Source organism: Ovis canadensis, chromosome 7, assembly GCF_042477335.2.
Source record: "Ovis canadensis isolate MfBH-ARS-UI-01 breed Bighorn chromosome 7, ARS-UI_OviCan_v2, whole genome shotgun sequence".
NCBI classification, from domain to species: Eukaryota; Metazoa; Chordata; class Mammalia; order Artiodactyla; family Bovidae; genus Ovis; species Ovis canadensis.
Window position 1 is genome coordinate 33,291,085 of NC_091251.1, and position 17,950 is coordinate 33,309,034.

The 17,950-nt window shown below is 57.5% G+C and overlaps 3 protein-coding genes across 6 annotated transcripts in view; 2 read left to right on the forward strand and 1 right to left on the reverse strand.

The window, feature by feature from the left end:
* Positions 1-2,402, forward strand: part of TM9SF1 (transmembrane 9 superfamily member 1) — a 5,626-nt gene extending 3,224 nt beyond the window's left edge. For all 3 annotated transcript variants that reach the window (XM_069595639.1, XM_069595637.1, XM_069595638.1), the window contains exons 5-6: positions 890-1,163; positions 1,730-2,402. In XM_069595639.1, coding sequence (XP_069451740.1) covers positions 890-1,163; positions 1,730-2,123 — 668 coding nt within the window. In that variant the 3' untranslated portion in view covers positions 2,124-2,402. The remainder of the gene's footprint in view (positions 1-889; positions 1,164-1,729) is intronic.
* IPO4 (importin 4) lies at positions 2,402-11,312 on the forward strand. Its single transcript, XM_069595631.1, has 30 exons — positions 2,402-2,808; positions 2,889-2,975; positions 3,168-3,247; positions 3,325-3,366; positions 3,785-3,914; positions 4,001-4,180; positions 4,426-4,491; positions 4,601-4,702; positions 4,789-4,872; positions 5,131-5,295; positions 5,397-5,450; positions 5,586-5,695; positions 5,991-6,099; positions 6,268-6,397; positions 6,603-6,716; positions 6,834-6,947; positions 7,178-7,298; positions 7,429-7,540; positions 7,654-7,769; positions 7,879-7,956; positions 8,041-8,098; positions 8,190-8,295; positions 8,385-8,578; positions 8,712-8,759; positions 9,151-9,276; positions 9,385-9,593; positions 9,703-9,835; positions 9,920-10,024; positions 10,735-10,804; positions 10,950-11,312. Exons 1-30 carry the CDS (start codon positions 2,740-2,742, stop codon positions 11,078-11,080), a joined length of 3,243 nt encoding a protein of 1,080 aa, XP_069451732.1. The 5' UTR covers positions 2,402-2,739; the 3' UTR covers positions 11,081-11,312.
* REC8 (REC8 meiotic recombination protein) lies at positions 11,279-17,795 on the reverse strand. Of its 2 annotated transcripts, XM_069595636.1 has the most exons (21): positions 17,353-17,795; positions 16,752-17,116; positions 16,445-16,647; positions 16,276-16,344; positions 16,022-16,164; positions 15,862-15,937; positions 15,657-15,777; positions 14,849-14,933; positions 14,458-14,528; positions 14,153-14,246; positions 13,975-14,047; positions 13,806-13,897; positions 13,599-13,651; positions 13,155-13,301; positions 12,788-12,854; positions 12,540-12,700; positions 12,342-12,390; positions 12,020-12,086; positions 11,782-11,913; positions 11,601-11,707; positions 11,279-11,496 (listed from the first exon to the last, which is right to left on the reverse strand). In XM_069595636.1, the coding sequence occupies exons 3-21, from the start codon at positions 16,498-16,500 to the stop codon at positions 11,405-11,407; spliced, it is 1,755 nt and encodes a 584-aa protein (XP_069451737.1). In that variant the 5' UTR covers positions 16,501-16,647; positions 16,752-17,116; positions 17,353-17,795; the 3' UTR covers positions 11,279-11,404. The 2 variants fall into 2 exon arrangements, with proteins under 2 accessions (XP_069451737.1, XP_069451736.1); XM_069595635.1 differs by having other exon boundaries at positions 15,862-16,164.
* Between the last annotated feature and the right edge of the window lie 155 nt (positions 17,796-17,950).

Here is a 17,950-nt window from a genome sequence, read left to right on the forward strand (position 1 = left end):
CTCCATTGCATGAAAGTGAAAAGTGAAGGTGAAGTCGCTCATTCGTGTCCAACTCTTAGCGACCCCATGGACTGTAGCCCACCAGGCTCCTCCATGGGATTTTCCAGGCAAGAGTACTGGAGTGGGGTGCCATTGCCTTCTCCGTTAAAATGTTCTAAGCAGCATGATAAGCACTTGACATGCCTTCATCTCATTTAATCCTCATTACTGACTTTATGAAGTTGGTACTATTGTTCCCATTTTACAGATGAGGAACTTGAGCTTAAGGCTGGTTGGGTAACTTGCCTGAGATTATACTTCTAAAAAGCAGTGAATCAGGTTTCATAACTAGGCAATCAAATTCTAGAGCCTGTATTCTCAACCATTCCACTGAAATAACGTTTTTGAATTTATCTTTTGATACTCCCTTTCTTTTTCCCGAAGCTTTTTTAATTTGGAAGTGGGCTACCCTACTCCAGCCTTTCAAGCCAGCTTGTCCTTTCAAAGACAGTAATTTGCATTCTGAACCTTTTGTGTTTCCAAATGAAGTGTCTGATTTCTGTTCCATCACATTTACATTTGAACCAAGGCTTTCTGAAAACAGGGCCTTAATTCAAAGGAATGTCTCATGCTAGGAGTCAACCAGTGCCATGGCAGGATAAGTCCTTGGAGGCAGGTGGATTTGTGTCATTCTTAGATCATTGTGTAACGGGCTTGCCTTGATCCTTAATGATAATGGGTAGAGGAGGGAGTGTTGGTAAGCCAGGGAGCAAAGAACGAGACATGAAGGGGTGGAGTCAGCCTGGGAGCAGGATGTTTCACTCCTCACCCCTTTAGGTCCAGTGTGATTGGTGCTCCCAGGGATGTAGCTCCTAGTGCTGACCCTCCCTCTGGGGGCCCATCCCTGCAGTGCCTTTCTTCCTGACGTGGAGTGTGGTGAACTCCGTGCATTGGGCCAATGGCTCAACACAGGCTCTGCCAGCCACTACCATCCTTCTGCTTCTAACGGTTTGGCTGCTGGTGGGCTTTCCCCTCACTGTCATTGGAGGCATCTTCGGGAAGAACAACGCTAGCCCCTTTGATGCACCTTGTCGCACCAAGAACATCGCCCGGGAAATCCCGCCCCAGCCCTGGTACAAGTCTACGCTCGTCCACATGACTGTTGGTGGCTTCCTACCTTTCAGGTATCCTCCCTTTATTCTGTGGCCATCACTCTCAGGATCCTGACCTTAACTTTCCCCTTCCTTACTCACCAGTACCCTAACCCAATGTCAGTGATGGTCCCTGGTTCAGCTGTACCATTAAGAGATCACTAAGTGGTTCCTCCTTTCTCCAAGCAGGAGAATCAGTTCAAATATGAGGGTGTCTAATTTGAAAAGCTCTCCAGAGACATTGCTCCTTTCACTGTCTTCCTAGTTTCTGACCTTAGTGACACCATGTGGGGCTTAAAACCCATTTGATTGCTCATTCAGTTTGTTGAGTACCTTTTCATGCCAGGCAAATGCAGTGCAAAACAGAACAGACAAAATCTGTTCTCAGACTACCAAAGATGTTCTTGAAATGATAGCAGCTAATCATAGGTTAAAAACAATCCCCATCAAGCCAGGAACTCCAGGGCAAGAAGTGGAGAGGGCCCACTTTCCACAGTGAGCCGCTAACACGGAGGGGTGGTGCTGGATTTTGGCCTGGCTGCTGCGCTGGCAAAGCACCCGGTCCTCTAAATGCTGTCTACCGTCTCTTCTCTTCACAGTGCCATCTCTGTGGAGCTGTACTACATCTTTGCCACAGTATGGGGTCGGGAGCAGTACACTTTGTACGGCATCCTCTTCTTCGTCTTCGCCATCCTGTTGAGTGTGGGGGCTTGCATCTCCATCGCACTCACCTACTTCCAGCTGTCTGGAGAGGATCACCGCTGGTGGTGGCGCTCTGTGCTGAGTGTTGGCTCCACTGGGCTCTTCATCTTCCTCTACTCGGTGTTCTACTATGCCCGTCGCTCCAACATGTCAGGGACGGTACAGACAGTAGAGTTCTTTGGCTACTCCTTACTCACTGGATACGTCTTCTTCCTCATGCTGGGCACCATCTCCTTTTTTTCTTCCCTAAAGTTCATCCGCTATATCTATGTTAACCTCAAGATGGACTGAGTTTTGGGTGGCAAAACCATTGCTCTTTCCCTTTCTTCATGCTGCCCCCCCCCCCCATTCATTGGTCTCTTACCAACATCTCTTCGATTGAGTGACTGACTTGTGTGGTGGTTTTGTTGCCTTCCCCTTTGCCCTTTGGGTCTCCCTTCACCAGAGAGGGCCTGGAAATTATAAATCTCTATTATTATAAGGAGTATATATTTGAATTTTTTAAGTTGCTTTTAGTTTTGGGCCTGATTTTTCTTTTTACAATACCAAAATAAAATTTATTAAGAAAAAGGTTTGGTCTGGATATAGGAACTCATGCCCTGCCGTTAAGGGCAATGTTCCCTAGGAAGCCGGGTCGGCCGCGAAATGCACGGAACTGGAATTCTCCGCAGAGCTTGGGAACTGTCCGCTGGGGGAACTTATATTACCAGGGCCCTGTTTCCGCGGCTCACCGGGCGCTCGGCCCAACGGAAGTGGTGGAGCCCGAACTCCGCTAGAAGCGAGTTGAATCACCCTGGTGACGGGAGGGGCGCGGAGCAACGCCCTTTCCGCCGGAAGCGGGTTTCAGAGCCTCCACGTGCTGTCCCAACCCCCCTCCCGGTCCAGCAGCGGCGGCTCCGCTACTGCCATGGAGCCCGCCGGCCTGGAACTGATCCTGCGGGAGCTGCTGCTGCCGGACACCGAGCGCATCCGTCGGGTACGGGGCAGGCGGGACCGGGCCAGGGCGAGTAGGGGATTGCGGGAACGGCCCGACTCTGACTCTCAGGCTCTTCCCAGGCCACCGAGCAGCTCCAGATCGCTCTTCGGGACCCCGCCTCCCTGTCCGCGCTCTGCGACCTGCTGGCCTCAGCGGCCGACCCTCAGGTGAGGCTTCTGGGCCTTCCCGCTGAGCTGTAGTACGCCACATGTCAAGTCCTAGCTCCTACCCTCGGCCATCCGCTCGGCATCTTTCTGCCCCGGTCCTCACACGCCCGCTTCCTCGTCCTTCCCCGGACCCCCAAATGCCTGCTTCCTTGTCCCGGCCCAGTCCCTCACGTATCTGCTTCCTTTTCCCAGATCCGCCAGTTCGCGGCCGTGCTGACCCGCAGACGACTGAGCACCCGCTGGCGTCGGCTGGCGGCAGAGCAACGGGAGAGGTGGGTTGGGCCAGGGGCGGGGCGGGGCCAGACTGAGGCGGCTACTGGGTACCAATCTTCTGCCACCTGTGTTCCAGCATCAAGTCCTTGGTCCTGACGGTCCTCCAGAGAGAGACAGAGTAAGTGCGTACCTGCCACCTCTCTGGGTCCTAACTGACTCCAGGCTGAGACCTTCTCCGGGTTTGTCACTTCTTTTTCAGCTCTAGGCTGGGTCTTGGGGGGCAGGGACTTTGCTTCTAGATCAAGGGTGGAGGAAGAATTTTTCTCGGGATGTATTAAAAACTAAAGTTCTTGAGAGTGGGCTGTGATGGTCTGGCAAACTCGAGTCAGAAGAGTGGAACTGAAATTCAATATAAGGTCAACCCCACCATGCTTCTTGTTTCTTTCTGAGTTGCCGTCTTCTGTGTCCCAACTTGGCAGAGACCATGTGCACACATCTGGAGGTTTCTCTCCTGGCCATCCTAGGGAGGCAGAGCCACTGTGTACAGAAGGGGAGTTGGAGGGTGATTGAGGGTGGGGAATCTCTCCTGTTTGCAGGCATTCTGTGAGTCTTAGCCTGGCCCAGCTCTCAGCTGCCATTTTTCGAAAAGAAGGCCTGGAGGCTTGGCCTCAGCTCCTGCAGCTTCTTCAGCACAGTACGCACAGCCCCCACATCCCAGAGAGAGAGGTACTGTCACAAGGTTGGTGGGAAGAAGGGACCCAGAGGCGGGATAGACTGTAAGCTTTTCCCTCTCAATCCTTCTTCCTGAGCAGATGGGGCTTTTGCTTCTAAGTGTGGTGGTGACCTCCCGCCCCGAGGCCTTCCGACCCCACCACCGGGAGCTTCTTCGACTTCTGAATGAGACTCTTGGTGAGGTGGGCTCTCCTGGGCTCCTCTTCTATTCCCTGCGCACTCTGACCACCATGGCCCCTTACCTCGGCATTGATGATGTGGTGAGATGTGGGCCCTTACCTTCCTGGCTCCTGTCCTCGAGCTTTCGTGGCCTTCCCTTAGTGGACGCAGATCTACTTGAGATTTTTTCCCCTGGTTTTTATTCTGCCTAACAGTTGAGAGGGGGTCCTGTGGGTGGCTGTCCCTGGACTCCTATGTCCAGACTTTGAGGAAGCTGCCAGTTTCTGGGGCTGGAGATTAGGCTGTGTCACGCTTTCTGTGATGTATCTCATCTTGTGTCCTCCAGCCTCTTGCGCGGATGTTGGTGCCCAAGCTGATCGTGGCCGTGCAAACTCTGATCCCCATAGATGAAGTAAGGACATTTGGGTGGGAGCTCTGTTGGAAAGAGGAAAGTTGCAGGAGTGTTCAGCCTGATCCACTAAAGAAGAGCATAATAAGCCTGTGCCTTCTCTGTTTGGCAGGCAAAAGCCTGTGAGGTCATGGAGGCCCTGGATGAACTGCTGGAGTCAGAGGTGCCCATCATCACCTCACACCTCTCAGAGGTCCTCACATTCTGCCTGGAGGTGAGCCTGGGCTCGGCACTGTCCTTGCTGCTCGTCCTGCTGGGAGCTTCCTTGCCTGTTTCTGATTCGAGCTGGTCTCTGGGCAGGTGGCTAGAAATGTGGCCCTGGGCGATGCAATACGTGTGCGGATTCTTTGCTGCCTCACTTTCTTGGTCAAAGTCAAGAGCAAGGTGAGTTGCCTTCTGATACACATCAACCCACCCCCATCTCCTCCTCTGTCTCACTCCTGGGGCTTGCGGTCCTTTTGGGGATATGTAAAAATAGCATAGCTAAGGTGTTCCGGATTTGGCCTGGACTCAGCCCAGCTCCTGGCTTGGGGACTGGGAATCTCCTGCTGGACCCCTTGTAGCCTGGAAGGCTAGAATTTTAAATGTGAGCCCATCTTGGGAGCAGATTCTCAGGGACACCCTTTCATCCTTCCCCTTCAGGCCTTGCTGAAGAATCGCTTCTTGCCACCCTTGCTGCACACCCTTTTCCCCATAATGGCTGCCGAGCCCCCCCTGGGCCAGCTGGATCCTGAGGACCAGGATGTGGAGGAGGAAGAGCTGGATCCTGGGCTGGCTGGGGAGACCCCCAAGCACTTTGCTGTTCAGGTGGGATGAATGTGGAGGGTCCGGTGCCTGGGGTGTGAGGTGGTTGGAGAAGGTCGTGGGGCAGAGATGGAGTCCGGCTAGGTCTTCCTATCCTATTCCAGGTCGTGGACATGCTGGCACTCCATTTGCCTCCTGAGAAGCTCTGTCCCCTGTTGGTAAGTGTGACTCTGACCTTCCAGTGCTCCTAACCCCAGGTTTGCCTGATCCCTCCGAGGCTGAGGATGTTTGGGCTCTGGTAGGCATGGCAGGCTCTTGCTGGGGTCTCAGGAGACTGCCATCTGCTCCCCTAGATGCCCATGCTGGAAGAGGCCTTGCGGAGCCAGAGCCCATACCAGCGCAAGGCTGGGCTCCTGGTATTGGCGGTACTCTCCGATGGAGCCGGCGACCACATCAGGCAGAGGTGTTTGCTCCCGTCTTGGAGTGAGGGTGGGCCATGGTGAGGAGGAATGTGCGCCCACAGGACACCGCCCACAGCAGTCCTGGGCTGCGCTTGTGCTTCAGCCTCATCATCAGTAGCATCTGCCCTTCCTCTCAAATGTCCTGACCTGGCAGATCAATGTCTATACCCCGGTGGCTGGTGCTTACCCTCTGGTGACAGAAAGCTTGGTTTTCCCAGGGGAGACAGCAGCCTGGCTCAGCCCAGGGATCTCAGGTCCTGCCCCTCAGACTCCATCCTCTTGTCCTGCCCCATCCAGACTGCTGCCCCCGCTGCTGCAGATCGTGTGCAAGAGCCTGGAGGACCCATCGCAGGTTGTGCGCAATGCCGCGCTCTTTGCCCTGGGCCAGTTCTCAGAGAACCTACAGGTCAGCAAGGCCACAGTGGGCAGCCACCATTCCAGAGTTCCCACCCCCTCCCACCAACCCCCTGCTCTGACCCAGGGACCAGCCTCCCCTCAGCTCATCCATCTGCATATCTGCTGCCCTCAGCACTTAGACTTAAGCTGACTCAGACCCCCCTTCTCCTCTCCCCAGCCCCACATCAGCAGCTATTCCGGGGAGGTGATGCCACTGCTCCTCGCCTATCTCAAGTCAGTGCCTCCTGGGCACACACATCACCTGGCCAAGGCCTGCTATGCCCTGGAGAACTTTGTGGAGAACCTAGGTAGTGAGGGCATTTGGGGGTGTGAGGCAGTGGATGGGGCTGTGGTTTTGGCCGAAAGGGCAAGGATGTGCAGCTCCGTGAACCACTGCCTGTGGTGGGGACAGGTGTGGTAGGGAGACAGGCACGGTGGGGCCACAAGGCGGATTGGCTTGGAGGCAGGCATGAGAACCTTGGTTGGTTGCCAGAGGGGTGCCTTTTCCCACAGGGCCTAAAGTGCAGCCCTACCTTCCGGAGCTTATGGAGTGTATGTTGCAGCCTTTGAGGACCCCCAGCAGCTCCCGGTCCAAGGAGCTGGCTGTGAGTGCCCTGGGAGCCATTGGTGAGTCAGAGGCAGGAGGTGGGCGCCCAGGGTTCACTCACCGTTCACTCACTCACAGTGCCTGTGGCAGGTATCCCGGCTCACCCGCCAGCTCTGAGTCTGTCCTTCCATCCATAGCCACGGCTGCCCAGGCCTCCATGCTTCCCTACTTCCCTACCATCATGGCGCACCTGCGGGAGTTCCTGTTGACGAGCCACGAGGACCTGCAGCCTGTTCGGATCCAGAGCCTGGGTGAGTGAGGGGCTCCTGGCAGGCTTCCTGGGGCCGAGGAAGGGCCGATGCTCACCTGATGTTCACAGAGATGGGCTCCGAGGCAGCACAGGTGTCTTCTTCCCTTGCACTGTACCCAGAGGTGGGAGGGGTTTCTGAATCCCCCTCAGCTACCTCTAGTTGCCCAAGCCTTGGCCCTGCACATCTCTAGCCTAGAGCTCCTGGTGCTGACCATGCCCTTGCCTCCGCAGAGACGCTTGGGGTGCTGGTGCGAGCAGTAGGAGAGCCCATGAGGCCCCTGGCTGAGGAATGCTGCCAGCTGGGGCTGGGCCTGTGCGACCAGGTAGACGACCCTGACTTGCGGCGCTGCACGTGAGTGAGCCCTTACCCTGCCCCCACCCAGACCCCAGACCTCCGGTTCTGGACCATGGGTTCCCCGGGCTCCCCCATCCAGCCTGGCTACAGCAAGCAGGACTCTACAGCTTCCCCCTGCCTCTCCTAGGTACAGCCTGTTTGCAGCCTTATCAGGGCTAATGGGAGAGAGCCTGGCTCCCCACCTGCCACAGATCACCACACTCATGCTGCTGTCTCTGCGTTCCACCGAGGGCATTGTGGTGAGTGGGAGGTCAGGGGAGGGTGTGGGCCCGTGGGCGAAGGCCGCCCCTGGGATGGGAGCTCTCTCCAGGGCCCAGCTGAGCTGAAGTCCCTGCCGGGCCTCCCCATCCAGCCTCAGTACGACGGAAGCCACGCATTCCTTCTTTTTGATGATGAGAGCAGTGGTGAGGAAGAGGAGGAGCTCATGGAGGAGGATGACGAAGAAGAGGATGACTCAGAGATCTCAGGGTGAGGTGGCTGCCCTTCTGGTCCAGGGGGTCCTGGCTTAGACAGGGGCCCAGCGCCAGCTCTGCTCTTCTTGGCACTTGATTGCGGCTGCCTCCGTGCCTTACTCTAGATACAGTGTGGGGAATGCCTTCTTTGATGAGAAGGAAGACACCTGTGCTGCCCTGGGGGAGATCTCTGTGAATACCAGGTGAGCACCAGCCCTTCCCCAGCACTGGGAACCCCTCCTGGGACCCTCTTCTCCATGGTGGTGTGTCTGTCTGTCTGTCCACAGCGTTGCTTTCCTTCCCTACATGGAGACTGTCTTTGAAGAAGTGTTCAAACTGCTGGAGGTGAGAGGACCGTTGGGCTGGTGAGCAGGGCCAGAGGGCTCGGGTTGGCCCTGCGCACAGCATGCACGTCCCGCCCCTCCTCATGCTGCAGTGCCCTCACCTGAACGTGCGGAAGGCAGCCCACGAGGCCCTGGGTCAGTTCTGCTGTGCACTGCACAAAGCCTGTCAAAGCTGCCCCTCGGAATCCAACACTGCTGGTGAGAAGGGGAGGTCAGGGCCCCTGGAAACGGGGTGGGTGGGGAGAGGGGCAGGGCCTGAGCAGGGCTTCAGCCAGTCGTGTCCCCAGCTCTGCAGGCCGCCCTGGCCCGGGTGATGCCATCCTACGTGCAGGCCGTGCACGGGGAGCGAGAGCGTCAGGTGGTGATGGCCGTGCTGGAGGCCCTGGCGGCGGTGTTGCGCAGCTGTGGGGGTCTGGCTCTGCAGTCCCCTGGGCGGCTTGCTGAGCTCTGCCAGGCACTCAAAGCTGTGCTGCAAAGGAAGGTGAGGAGGGCTGCAGGGTGAGGAGGTGGCCCGGCCCCGGGTGGGGCTAGTCAGAGACATCCCCCTCCTTCCACCCCATGGAGACGGGAAGGCGCTGGAGAGCCCAGACTGAGCTGAGTGCCCTTACCCGCAGACAGCCTGTCAGGATGCTGAGGAGGAGGAGGAGGAGGAGGATGACCAGGTGAGAGCTTTGGGTACAGGCTGGGACCGGGTCATCTCCACGGGGCAGGGTGGACAGTGCACTTGGCCTTGGCCTGGGGGTACAGGGGCTGCTCAAAGATGGCTAGTGGCTCTGAACAACCAACCCTTCTCCCACCGAGGCAGTGGAGATTCAAGGAAGGCTTCCTGGCGGTGGGGATATGGGGCGGCTTGGATCAGTGGATGGGGATAGGAGAACCAGGAAGGAGGAAAGGCTGGGCTGCAGACCAGCCTAGCCTGGGAGGGGCCCCCAATCCTGTCGACCAAGGGCAGCCCTCAGGGGAGACCACCTGCAGCTGCGGAGGATCGCGACGGGAGCTGCTCCCAGGCTCAGAGTTGGCCCTGGCACTCCAGCGTCTGACCTGGCCCCATAGGCTGAATACGATGCCATGTTGCTGGAGCATGCTGGCGAGGCCATCCCTGCCCTGGCAGCTGCGGCTGGGGGAGATGCCTTTGCCCCCTTCTTTGCTGGCTTCCTGCCATTACTGCTCTGCAAGACGGTGAGTGCTCTGTTCTCTTGACCTCCAACCCTGTTCCTCCCGGGCTCCAGTGCCCTCCTCCCATATCTGTCCCCGTCCCAGGCTGACTTGCACTCCTCCCCTCACCAGAAGCAGGGCTGCACAGTGGCAGAGAAGTCTTTTGCAGTGGGAACACTGGCAGAGTCCATTCAAGGCCTGGGTGCCGCGTCAGCCCAGTTTGTGTCCCGGCTGTTCCCCGTGCTGTTGAGTGCCTCCCGGGAGGCAGACCCCGAGGTACGAAGTAATGCCGTCTTTGGACTGGGCGTGCTGGCAGAGCATGGGGGTCGCCCTGCCCAGGAGTATCCTCAGTTTGCAGGAGGGGGGAGCCTGAATGCAGTTGGGAGCGTGGCCCTGGCGTTCGGGAGGGGAGTGGTCTGCCCCTGTGCCTGTTCCTTGACTTTGGACCAGACACTTCCCTAAACTTCTGGGGCTCCTGCTGCCCCTCCTGGCACGAGAACGCCATGATCGTGTCCATGACAACATCTGTGGGGCGCTTGCCCGCCTGCTGATAGCCAGTCCCAAGAAGAAACCGGAGCCCCAGGTAAGGTTGGGGGGCATCAGGCAAGGCCAGGGACCCTGCTGCGGAGCATGCAGGGCCAGGGGCCAGAGTCTTCCGTGTGTCCAGGTGCTGGCCCCACTGCTGCATGCCCTGCCACTGAAGGAAGACCTGGAGGAGTGGGTCACCATGGGGCACCTCTTCAGCTTCCTGTACGAGAGCAGCCCTGACCAGGTAACCCCGATACTGGGGCCCTTGCAAGGGGCTTGATGCTCCAGTCTCATTGATGGGCAGAGTTAGCATCAGTTGAAGCTGCCCTTCTCAGCTTTCTCATTAGTCTGCCAGGATTGGCAGCCAGGACTTTAATGGGAGAGAAGGGGCTTCCTCTCACCATGTAGCATTTTTCCTCAGGGAGGCTTTGTTTCCACCCTCTGTTCTGAGCCAGAAATCCCAGCTTTCATAAACTGGTTTCCTAGACCAGAGCTCTTTCAGACTGTGTGCCATGAAGCCTGGTTCCGCTGGGCCACCCCACCTCCCATTCTAATCAGAGCAGCTCTGCTTTCTGAATACAACTTGTCTGAACCAAGTGGCTAGCTCTGGCGCCATGCCCCAGTGCTCCTGTGTCTATCACCTCTGTCTTGCGCCTTCAGAAGACTGTGTTGGTGGAGCTCCTGAGTGTGTGAGCCCCTTCTGGTCTTGAGGCCATATCAGCTATCTGTGGTCACAGTCCCATCCTCCTGCCACCCCTCCTCCCCCTGCAAAATTACTGCTACCCTGTTTCATGGGTCCTTCTCAGGGTTCACAGTTGTTTGGGATGTCTGTTAATCAGTGTCAGGCTCAAACAGCTCAGGTGGGAGACTGCCTCTCCGGGGCTCCTGCTGCCCACCCCAGTGCTGGGGCCCAGAGGTTCTTCTGTCCCTTAGTCGGCCCATCTTTTCCCACAGGTTGTAGACGTGGCTCCAGAGCTCCTTCGTATTTACAGCCTCATCCAGGCCGAAAACAAGATCCCATCAGGTTTGGATGGCAGTTGTGGGCAGGGCTGGGGGGAAGGCGGAGAGCAGCGCGGGGAGGCGGAGAGCAGCAGGGCTCGGAGGGCCTGGGCCAGCTAGGATTGGGGGCCAGTCCTCCCCAGACGTCTCCCTCTTTACTCCCCACCCAGACACCAAGGCGGCGCTGCTGCTTCTCCTCACGTTCTTGGCCAAACAGCACACCGACAGCTTCCATTCAGCACTGGGCTCCTTGCCTGGCGACAAGGCTCAGGAGCTCCAGGCTGTCCTGGGCCTCACCTAGACTGTGGGCTGCAGCTGGGCTGAAGAGAACAGAGCCTGCCCAGGCCCAAGACCAGCTCTCAGCCCAGTTCCAGCTCAAGCCTTACCAAAGATTCTGGGCCTGGGCCTCATACCCACTTGGAGTCCCAGCTCTACTTGCTGCCTTATGGGGGTGTCCCCTAGGGCTGGAGCTGTGGGACAATACAGAGTCGTGACACCATTCTGTAATAAAGGCAGTTTATTTTCTGCTTGAACGGTAGCTCTAGGAGCAGGAAGGACAGAGATACACGTTCAGAAGGCCACAGTGTAATATAGTTGGTTGCCTGGCAGCTTTGTAAACTGGCTCTTAACTGTCGTGGAATCGGGGCCCTGGCTGGATCAGGAGGCGCCCATATGGCTCCTCTTGTTTCACACGAAGGATCTGCTGCGCGGCAAGCACTGGTCAACAGAGAAGGGGGCTGGTCAGAGGAGTTGCTACCACAGCCTCTGGCCCATGTGTCCGCTCCCCACCCTCCACATGGGCACACATGCTCCTCACTCACCTAGGAGCAGGTAGAAGACGCGAGCGGCCATCCTGCGGGGGCTGAGAGGTGGCACCAGGCTGCTGAAGTCGGGCTCCCTGTCGGCCTGCATCTCCCGCGCCACTGCCCTGTGGTCAAGAACCAGGAACCGTCAGGTGAGGCCGCAGCCTGGCCACCCGTGGAGGGGCGTCCTTCCTAGTACCTGTGCACAGCCTCCGGCGAGAGCAGCTCAGGCTCTGGGGGCAGCTCCGCAGGCAGCTCCACGGGCACCTCAGGGAGCTCAGGCACCACAGGCAGCACAGGGGCCTCTGGCTGCTCCGCCTCCACCCAGGCCCTAGAAGAACATGGGAGTTAGGCGGAGCAGGGGAGGAGGCGGTGCTGACAGCCCCATCCCACTGCTTCCCCCTTCTGGCCAGGGCTGCAGGCAGGCCGCTGCTCACCACCGCTCTTCCGGGGGCACGAGGCTGATGCGGGACTTCTCCTCCTCAGCTACTTCCAGGGAGATTTCTGTCAGGGAAAGGGGAGTGTCCTGAGCGGGTCTGTTTGCATCTGAGCAGTTGGATTTGGGGTCACCTGGCCCAGCTGGGTGCCACAGCAGGCAGTGACTTATTAACAGCACTTGGTAGGGAGGGGAATGAAGATAATCAGTCTGTGAGTCCTTATGTTAAATGCACTGACAAGAACTGTCAGCAGCTGGGGCTCCACTTTCCTGGGACAGTGGTTAGAGTGGTGGTCTCCATTGCCCCTTCTCCAGGTACTTACCAGAAGATACCATGAGGGGCCCACTGGGCTCCTGGGCCTCCCTCAGGACCTGGGGATGACAGAAAGAGAGCTAAGGCCCCAAGCATCACAGCTGGGCCAGGGGTAAGGCAGGCCCGTTGGCTCCTGTGGGCAGAAGGCAGCCTGTGGGACTTCAGTCAGAGCAGACGGGGCTCCAGGAGGGACTGAGGGGGCCGCTACCTCAATATCGCTCGGAGTCTCAGCCTTTCTCCTTTCCTCCTCAGCCGCTGCCTCCCTCTCAGCCCCCTCTAGCTCCTCAGGCAGCCTTCGCCTTAGTGCCCTTGGAGGTGGCTGGGCACAGTGGGTCCAGAAAGCCAGCAGTTCTGGGGGTAGCCAGCCAGCTGAAGAGAGGGGCAGCAGGGAGGGGGTTGAGGTGTGAGGAATAGGGGTGTGGAGGATCCCCTACACCAGCTCCCATCACTCCTCACAGTAAGTTGGGTTTCGGAACAGCTCCACGGGGGTCCTGATCATCCTCTCAGGAGGCTGCACCATTGGCTGTGTGCAGAGAAGGCCAGAAAACCGTTAGGAAGGAGCCATGGCCCTTCACCTGTAATGCCTCGTTCCAAGGCCTCTGGCCTTCCAGCCCTTCCAGGCTCGTGCACCTGCCTGCTCTGCTCATCGTTAAAATGATTTTCAACTGATGCCCTTGGATGTGCTAGGCAGGGTCACGAAGTGGTGTGTGGACAGTTCCCCAACCCATGCATGTGGGGGACTGTTCTCAAGATTCCCCCAGAAGTTCAGATGGCCCAGCATGCACCTGCCTCCCTCCATCCCTCCAGAGCCTGGGGTACTCACACACTCCCTGCAGTGGGCTCTGGTTTGCAGTTGTTCCTGGAATTCCTTCCGGGAGATCTGAGTCTCTTTGTCCCAAAATAGTAACTGGCGGCGGCGACGGCGAGCTGGTGGGCCCCTGGGAGGTGGGGAGACTGGGGGCCTCCTCCACTGAATGGGGAGGGGAGGTGCAGGCAAGGCTACCCATTACTCTTTCCTGAGGTCCTGGTGGACTGTAAATAGGCCCTACACTCCCAATCCTTAGAGGTGCCCTCGTGATGGACTTGGGTGGGGACTCGGAGGGGTGCAGCCCCACTGTATGAGGTTCCCATCTGGGAGGTGCAGGGTGTGGGCCAGGCTACCTTGTACAAACTTGCACAAAGGCCTGTGGAAGCCAGCAGGGGCCTTGAGGAGACTGAAAATGGGTGAGGAGCTCTGGCAGAGGCAGTGTGGAGGGGCAGCACTCACCTCAGGGCTGACTGGGACGGGTGGCAGACGCAGCTCCAGCGGGGGCGTCACCTCTGCAACAACAGTCTAGGTCCACACCCTTTGCCCTCAGAGCCAACCAGGTGAGAAGCTAGAGGGTCCTCCCTTCAGCAAGCTGGATTACAGGGTGTTGTCTGCAGCAGCTGTGCTGGGACCCCGAGGAAAGACCCCGGTTTAGTGGGTACTCACCAGGAAGTGGGACCTCTGGCTCCCACCCTACCGGCTTCAGCTCCTCCGGGGCCAGGACCTGGCTGGGAAGTGGCTCTGCTGCCTCCTCCACCCTGAAGGGAAATGGGCAAGAGGATGAAAATACCCTCCCAGCGCTGACCCCTACCTGGCCTGGGGCTCCTCCCCTTACCCTACAAGAGCTGAAGGTGAGGGTGGGGGAACTGTGATCTCCCCCTCTGGGGCCCGGGGCTCCTCTCTGAATTCTGCGAAGAGAGGATCAAGCTTAGAACACAGAAGAGGTGTGAACATTGCCCGGCCCAGATGGCCAGCGCCTGGGGTCTGACCGTCCACTGCCAGGTGGGTCCTACCTAGCCGACGTTCCTCTAACAAGATGCCTTCATCCTCCTCAGCAATCAGCAGGTCCAAGACACGGCGGCTGACTTCTGGGAGGTCCAGTTCACCCTGTCAGGAGAGGTGACCATTTCTGTCTGAGAGACATGCCGCAGGGCCAGGCCAGGCTGAGGAAGCCTGTGGGTACTCGGGCATCGGGGGAAGGGGTAGAGAAACGGAGGCAAGAAGGCAGGACTCTAGGGGCAGAAGGAGCAGGTACAGGGGGCCTGGGCCATCAGACGCAGGACTCGGCCTTGGGCTCTGTGTGCAGGGGGCAGCTCACCTCGATCCGCAGCATACGTATGGGCTCCGCCTCCTGGATCGTGATGGCTTCGGGGGTGACCCGAATCCTTTCTGGAGGGGGAGGGAAGTCACACCAGCCTCTGTTTCAAGTCCCCACACCCATGTGTGTAAAGCAAAAACAGACTCTAGAGTCAAGCCAACCTGGGTTCTAGTCAGGCCCTGGCCAGTCACTGGCAGTCTGACCCAAGGCACATTGCTTAACCACTATGGGCTTCACTTTCCTCATCTGTAAAATGGGCATAATAATTCCAATCTCGTAAGAATCTTGTAGTGCCCCTCCCAAGGCCTTGCTCCTGAAAGAAGCTCAAAAACAGTTATTTCTTCAGCCTTTGGGCGTTGGTCTGCCTCTCACCAGAAGGGTCTCTGCTCACCTGGCTCCCGAAGCTCTGCGGGCACTTCAGGAGGGATCTCTTCAGGAACTCTCTCCAAGGTCACGGCCTCTAGAAGGTGTCGAACCTTTGGGAAGGGATGGGAACAAAAGACCAGATTCAGCTTCAGTGCCCTGCTCCCCCACTTTCACAACCTTATCCAGACAATGGACAGTGACACCCCTTTATGCCTAATCCTGTGGCACTAACAGCAGCATGCAGGGTGAACCCACTCACCATCCAGCTCCCCTTCCTCCCATTTCCTGCCCCCGCCCAATCATCTAGCCTGGGTCACTTTGTGAAAGAAGTACTGCATCCTGGGGTCAAGTGTTGTCAGGGACAGAGGAAACTAAAGATCCTTGAGGATACTGTCTAGTGGGGAGACAAGTTTGTGTATGACCCCAGCAAAGGCCAGCACAAAGAATGCTGTGCTGCTGAAACTAGCACAATGCTGTAAATCAACTACACTTCAACAGAAGCTTGTCTAAGCTGTAGGGGTGTTAGGAGTGGATGGACAAGGACATGGAAAACCCAGTGCCGAGGGACACAGAGGGCCTGGACTGGGGCCTCGGCTCTAGGGATGGTGTGAAGACAAAAGCCACCTCTAGGTTGGTCCTGAATAGGTAAGTGCAGCAGGCTTGTCTGGATAGGCCCACCATGACAGCTGCCCTGCCCTGACTCCTGTGGGGCAGAGCTGGAGCAGGCCCCCACCTGCACCCCTCAACCCTGGTGCTAGACTGGCGCAGAAAGAGCACCCCCCTCTGTACTGTCAGCTCATCAGTCTGAGCTGTCCGACGGGGAGGAGACCTACCTGAGGGATATCAAAGGGATCAGGCAGCATGGGATCCACAGACATCATCCCAAAAAAGGGGTCTGGAGCATCTTCCAGAGTCTCCATTCTGGCCAGGTGGTCAGGCAGCAGCAGGCTGGGTCTGAGGGAGGCAGTGGGCTGTCAAGGACTGAGGCCAAGTTCCCTTCCAAAGACCGGGTGGTCCCAGCCCCAGGGATGCACTCACAGGTCAGTCTCCACCATATCAATGCGGATCTGCAGCTGCGCCCGGTGCAGGCGCTCCAGGATGTGCTGGATGTCTTCTGCGGTGAGGGAGGGCAAGCTACAGTGCCCGCCCAGAGGAGGACCACTCGGCACTGCCCTACATCCAGGCCTTCCAGCCTTACCTACAAGGTACTGGCATTGTTGAGAGTAGACGCGGATGACGCCAATCTGGAGCTGCGCTGAGAGGTAGAGCGAGAAGCGGGGCCGCGGTGCGCCCGGCAGCGGGGGCTGAACTCGCACCAGCACGTAATTGAGGATTTCCTCGCTGGGGGAACAATGCACCCCATCACCGCTGCGCCAAAGACCTACAGCCTTGCCCAGCCCAATGCATCCCCTAACCCACCCCAGCCCTGGGCCACTCTTTCCTGGGTCTTACCAGGTCTTCACCACATTCACCTTCAGGTATTCGCGCTTCACCAACCGGCAGCCCCGTGTCGCTGCCAGCCTGGAAGAAGAATGAGAGGTGTAGATGCAGGGGGAGCCCTCAGGTTGGGACCCCTGGGTGTCCCTCCCAGAGCACCTACCCTGGCCAGGCCCGCCCTTACCAGATGGTGGCGAAGCAGCCGGTGTGGCGCTGAAGCACGTTGGGATAATAGAACATGGTCCCTCCAGGGTTTTACCCTCGTCTACACCACTTCTGTTCAGATCTCAATCCAAATTCTTCAGGGTACAGAATTTCCCAAACCGTTGGAGAGAAGGATGTGGACCGGTAGTGTGGACCAGAATGCCAAATACAGGAACCAATGAACTATGGGTGGATAAATGATTAAGGGGATAAGTAAATGGAGACACAGACTGGATACACGTGAGCCCTGAGCCAGTCTGCACACCACGTAGGTGCTTCGAACTTACGGGAGCCTTGCAGGTTGGATTCCAGGTTGGAGATGCAAAGATTCGCGAAGGAAGACCGTCCGAGCTACAACCCAGGCCAGGTCCGAGGGAGAAAGGGTTGTCCTCTGCAGATAGGCCCGGCAGCTGACTGTTGCGCAGCTTCGGCTGCTGCCGGTCCCGCTCCTGCAGCCCAGATCCCGCCGCGGGGAGCGCGTGCTCTGGTGCTTTGCGCTTTACTCCTCATTAGATGGCGCGCTCTCCAGAGCAGCCAATGGGGAACAGGGTCAACTTGGGGGCGCTCGTTCGGGGGGGGGGGGGGGCGCTACGTAGCCTAGTCCAAGCAACAGGGGGCTCCCGAGGCAGGCAGAGAACCAATGGGACGAACCCTGCAGGTGGTAGGGGGAGGGGGGAGGGATTGTGAGGGGTCTGGACCAATGGGCTCTCATCCTCGCCGGGTAACAGGGGTACCTCGGGAGTGCTTCCCCATGGACCAATGAGTAGGGAGGAGACTCCGAGCACCGAGCCTGGTAACTAGGTGCTTCAACTAGAGGAGGAGGTTGCGTCATGCCAAGGGCAATCGTGAGGGCCTGTTTAGGGCGCCTGACTTGCAGTTAGACCTTACCCTTTTTCCGAATCCCACAGTGCAGCGAGTGGTTGGTCTACTTTTATGCCCAGCCTAAGGCCTATGGCGAACGGGTGTGAGGTGGCTTTGGAGCCACCACAGGTCGATGGGGAAGAAAGATCTGACAAGCAGTGAGGGTCTTGCCAAGTCCCTTCTTAAACTTGAACAGCTTAGGTGGTAGGCATTCCTCTCCTGGCTGTTTCCCAGGTGTGAATGTTCTCTTGGCTGAGACCTTAGTTTTGCTGGATGTAGGGCATATTTATCAGCGTAGCAAAAGCTGTTTGTCTCAAACAACTGTTTGTGTGCTGTAAATTGTGTGGCTGTAGTTGCGAATACTCCTTTCCCCATGCCTCCTGCCTGCACAGTCATTTCTTTGGTCTAGAGTGCACTTTTCAGCCTTGACTCCAGGGCGTGCTTCTGTCTGTAAGGCTCAGCTTTTCACACTATACACAAAAATAAACTCAAAATGGCTTAAATACTTTAAGACATGACACCATAAAACTCCTGGAAGAGAAGAGAGGCAAAACATTGTCAGACATAAATTGGAGCTATATTTTCTTAGATCAGTCTTCCAAGGCAAAAGAAATTAAACCCCAAA

Bases quoted from the DNA above. Each gene is read 5' to 3' on its own strand.
- IPO4 (XM_069595631.1), top strand. From the start codon at position 2,740: ATGGAGCCCGCCGGCCTGGAACTGATCCTGCGGGAGCTGCTGCTGCCG. The intron at 3,367-3,784 runs GTAAGTGCGTAC...TCCTGTTTGCAG, and splicing joins GTCCTCCAGAGAGAGACAGA to GCATTCTGTGAGTCTTAGCC. The intron at 8,760-9,150 runs GTGAGAGCTTTG...CTGGCCCCATAG, and splicing joins AGGAGGAGGAGGATGACCAG to GCTGAATACGATGCCATGTT.
- REC8 (XM_069595635.1), bottom strand. From the start codon at position 16,500: ATGTTCTATTATCCCAACGTGCTTCAGCGCCACACCGGCTGCTTCGCC. The intron at 12,855-13,154 runs GTGAGTACCCCA...CTCTGCACACAG, and splicing joins GAGCCCACTGCAGGGAGTGT to CCAATGGTGCAGCCTCCTGA. The intron at 12,087-12,341 runs GTAAGTACCTGG...TTTCCCTGACAG, and splicing joins GCCCCTCATGGTATCTTCTG to AAATCTCCCTGGAAGTAGCT.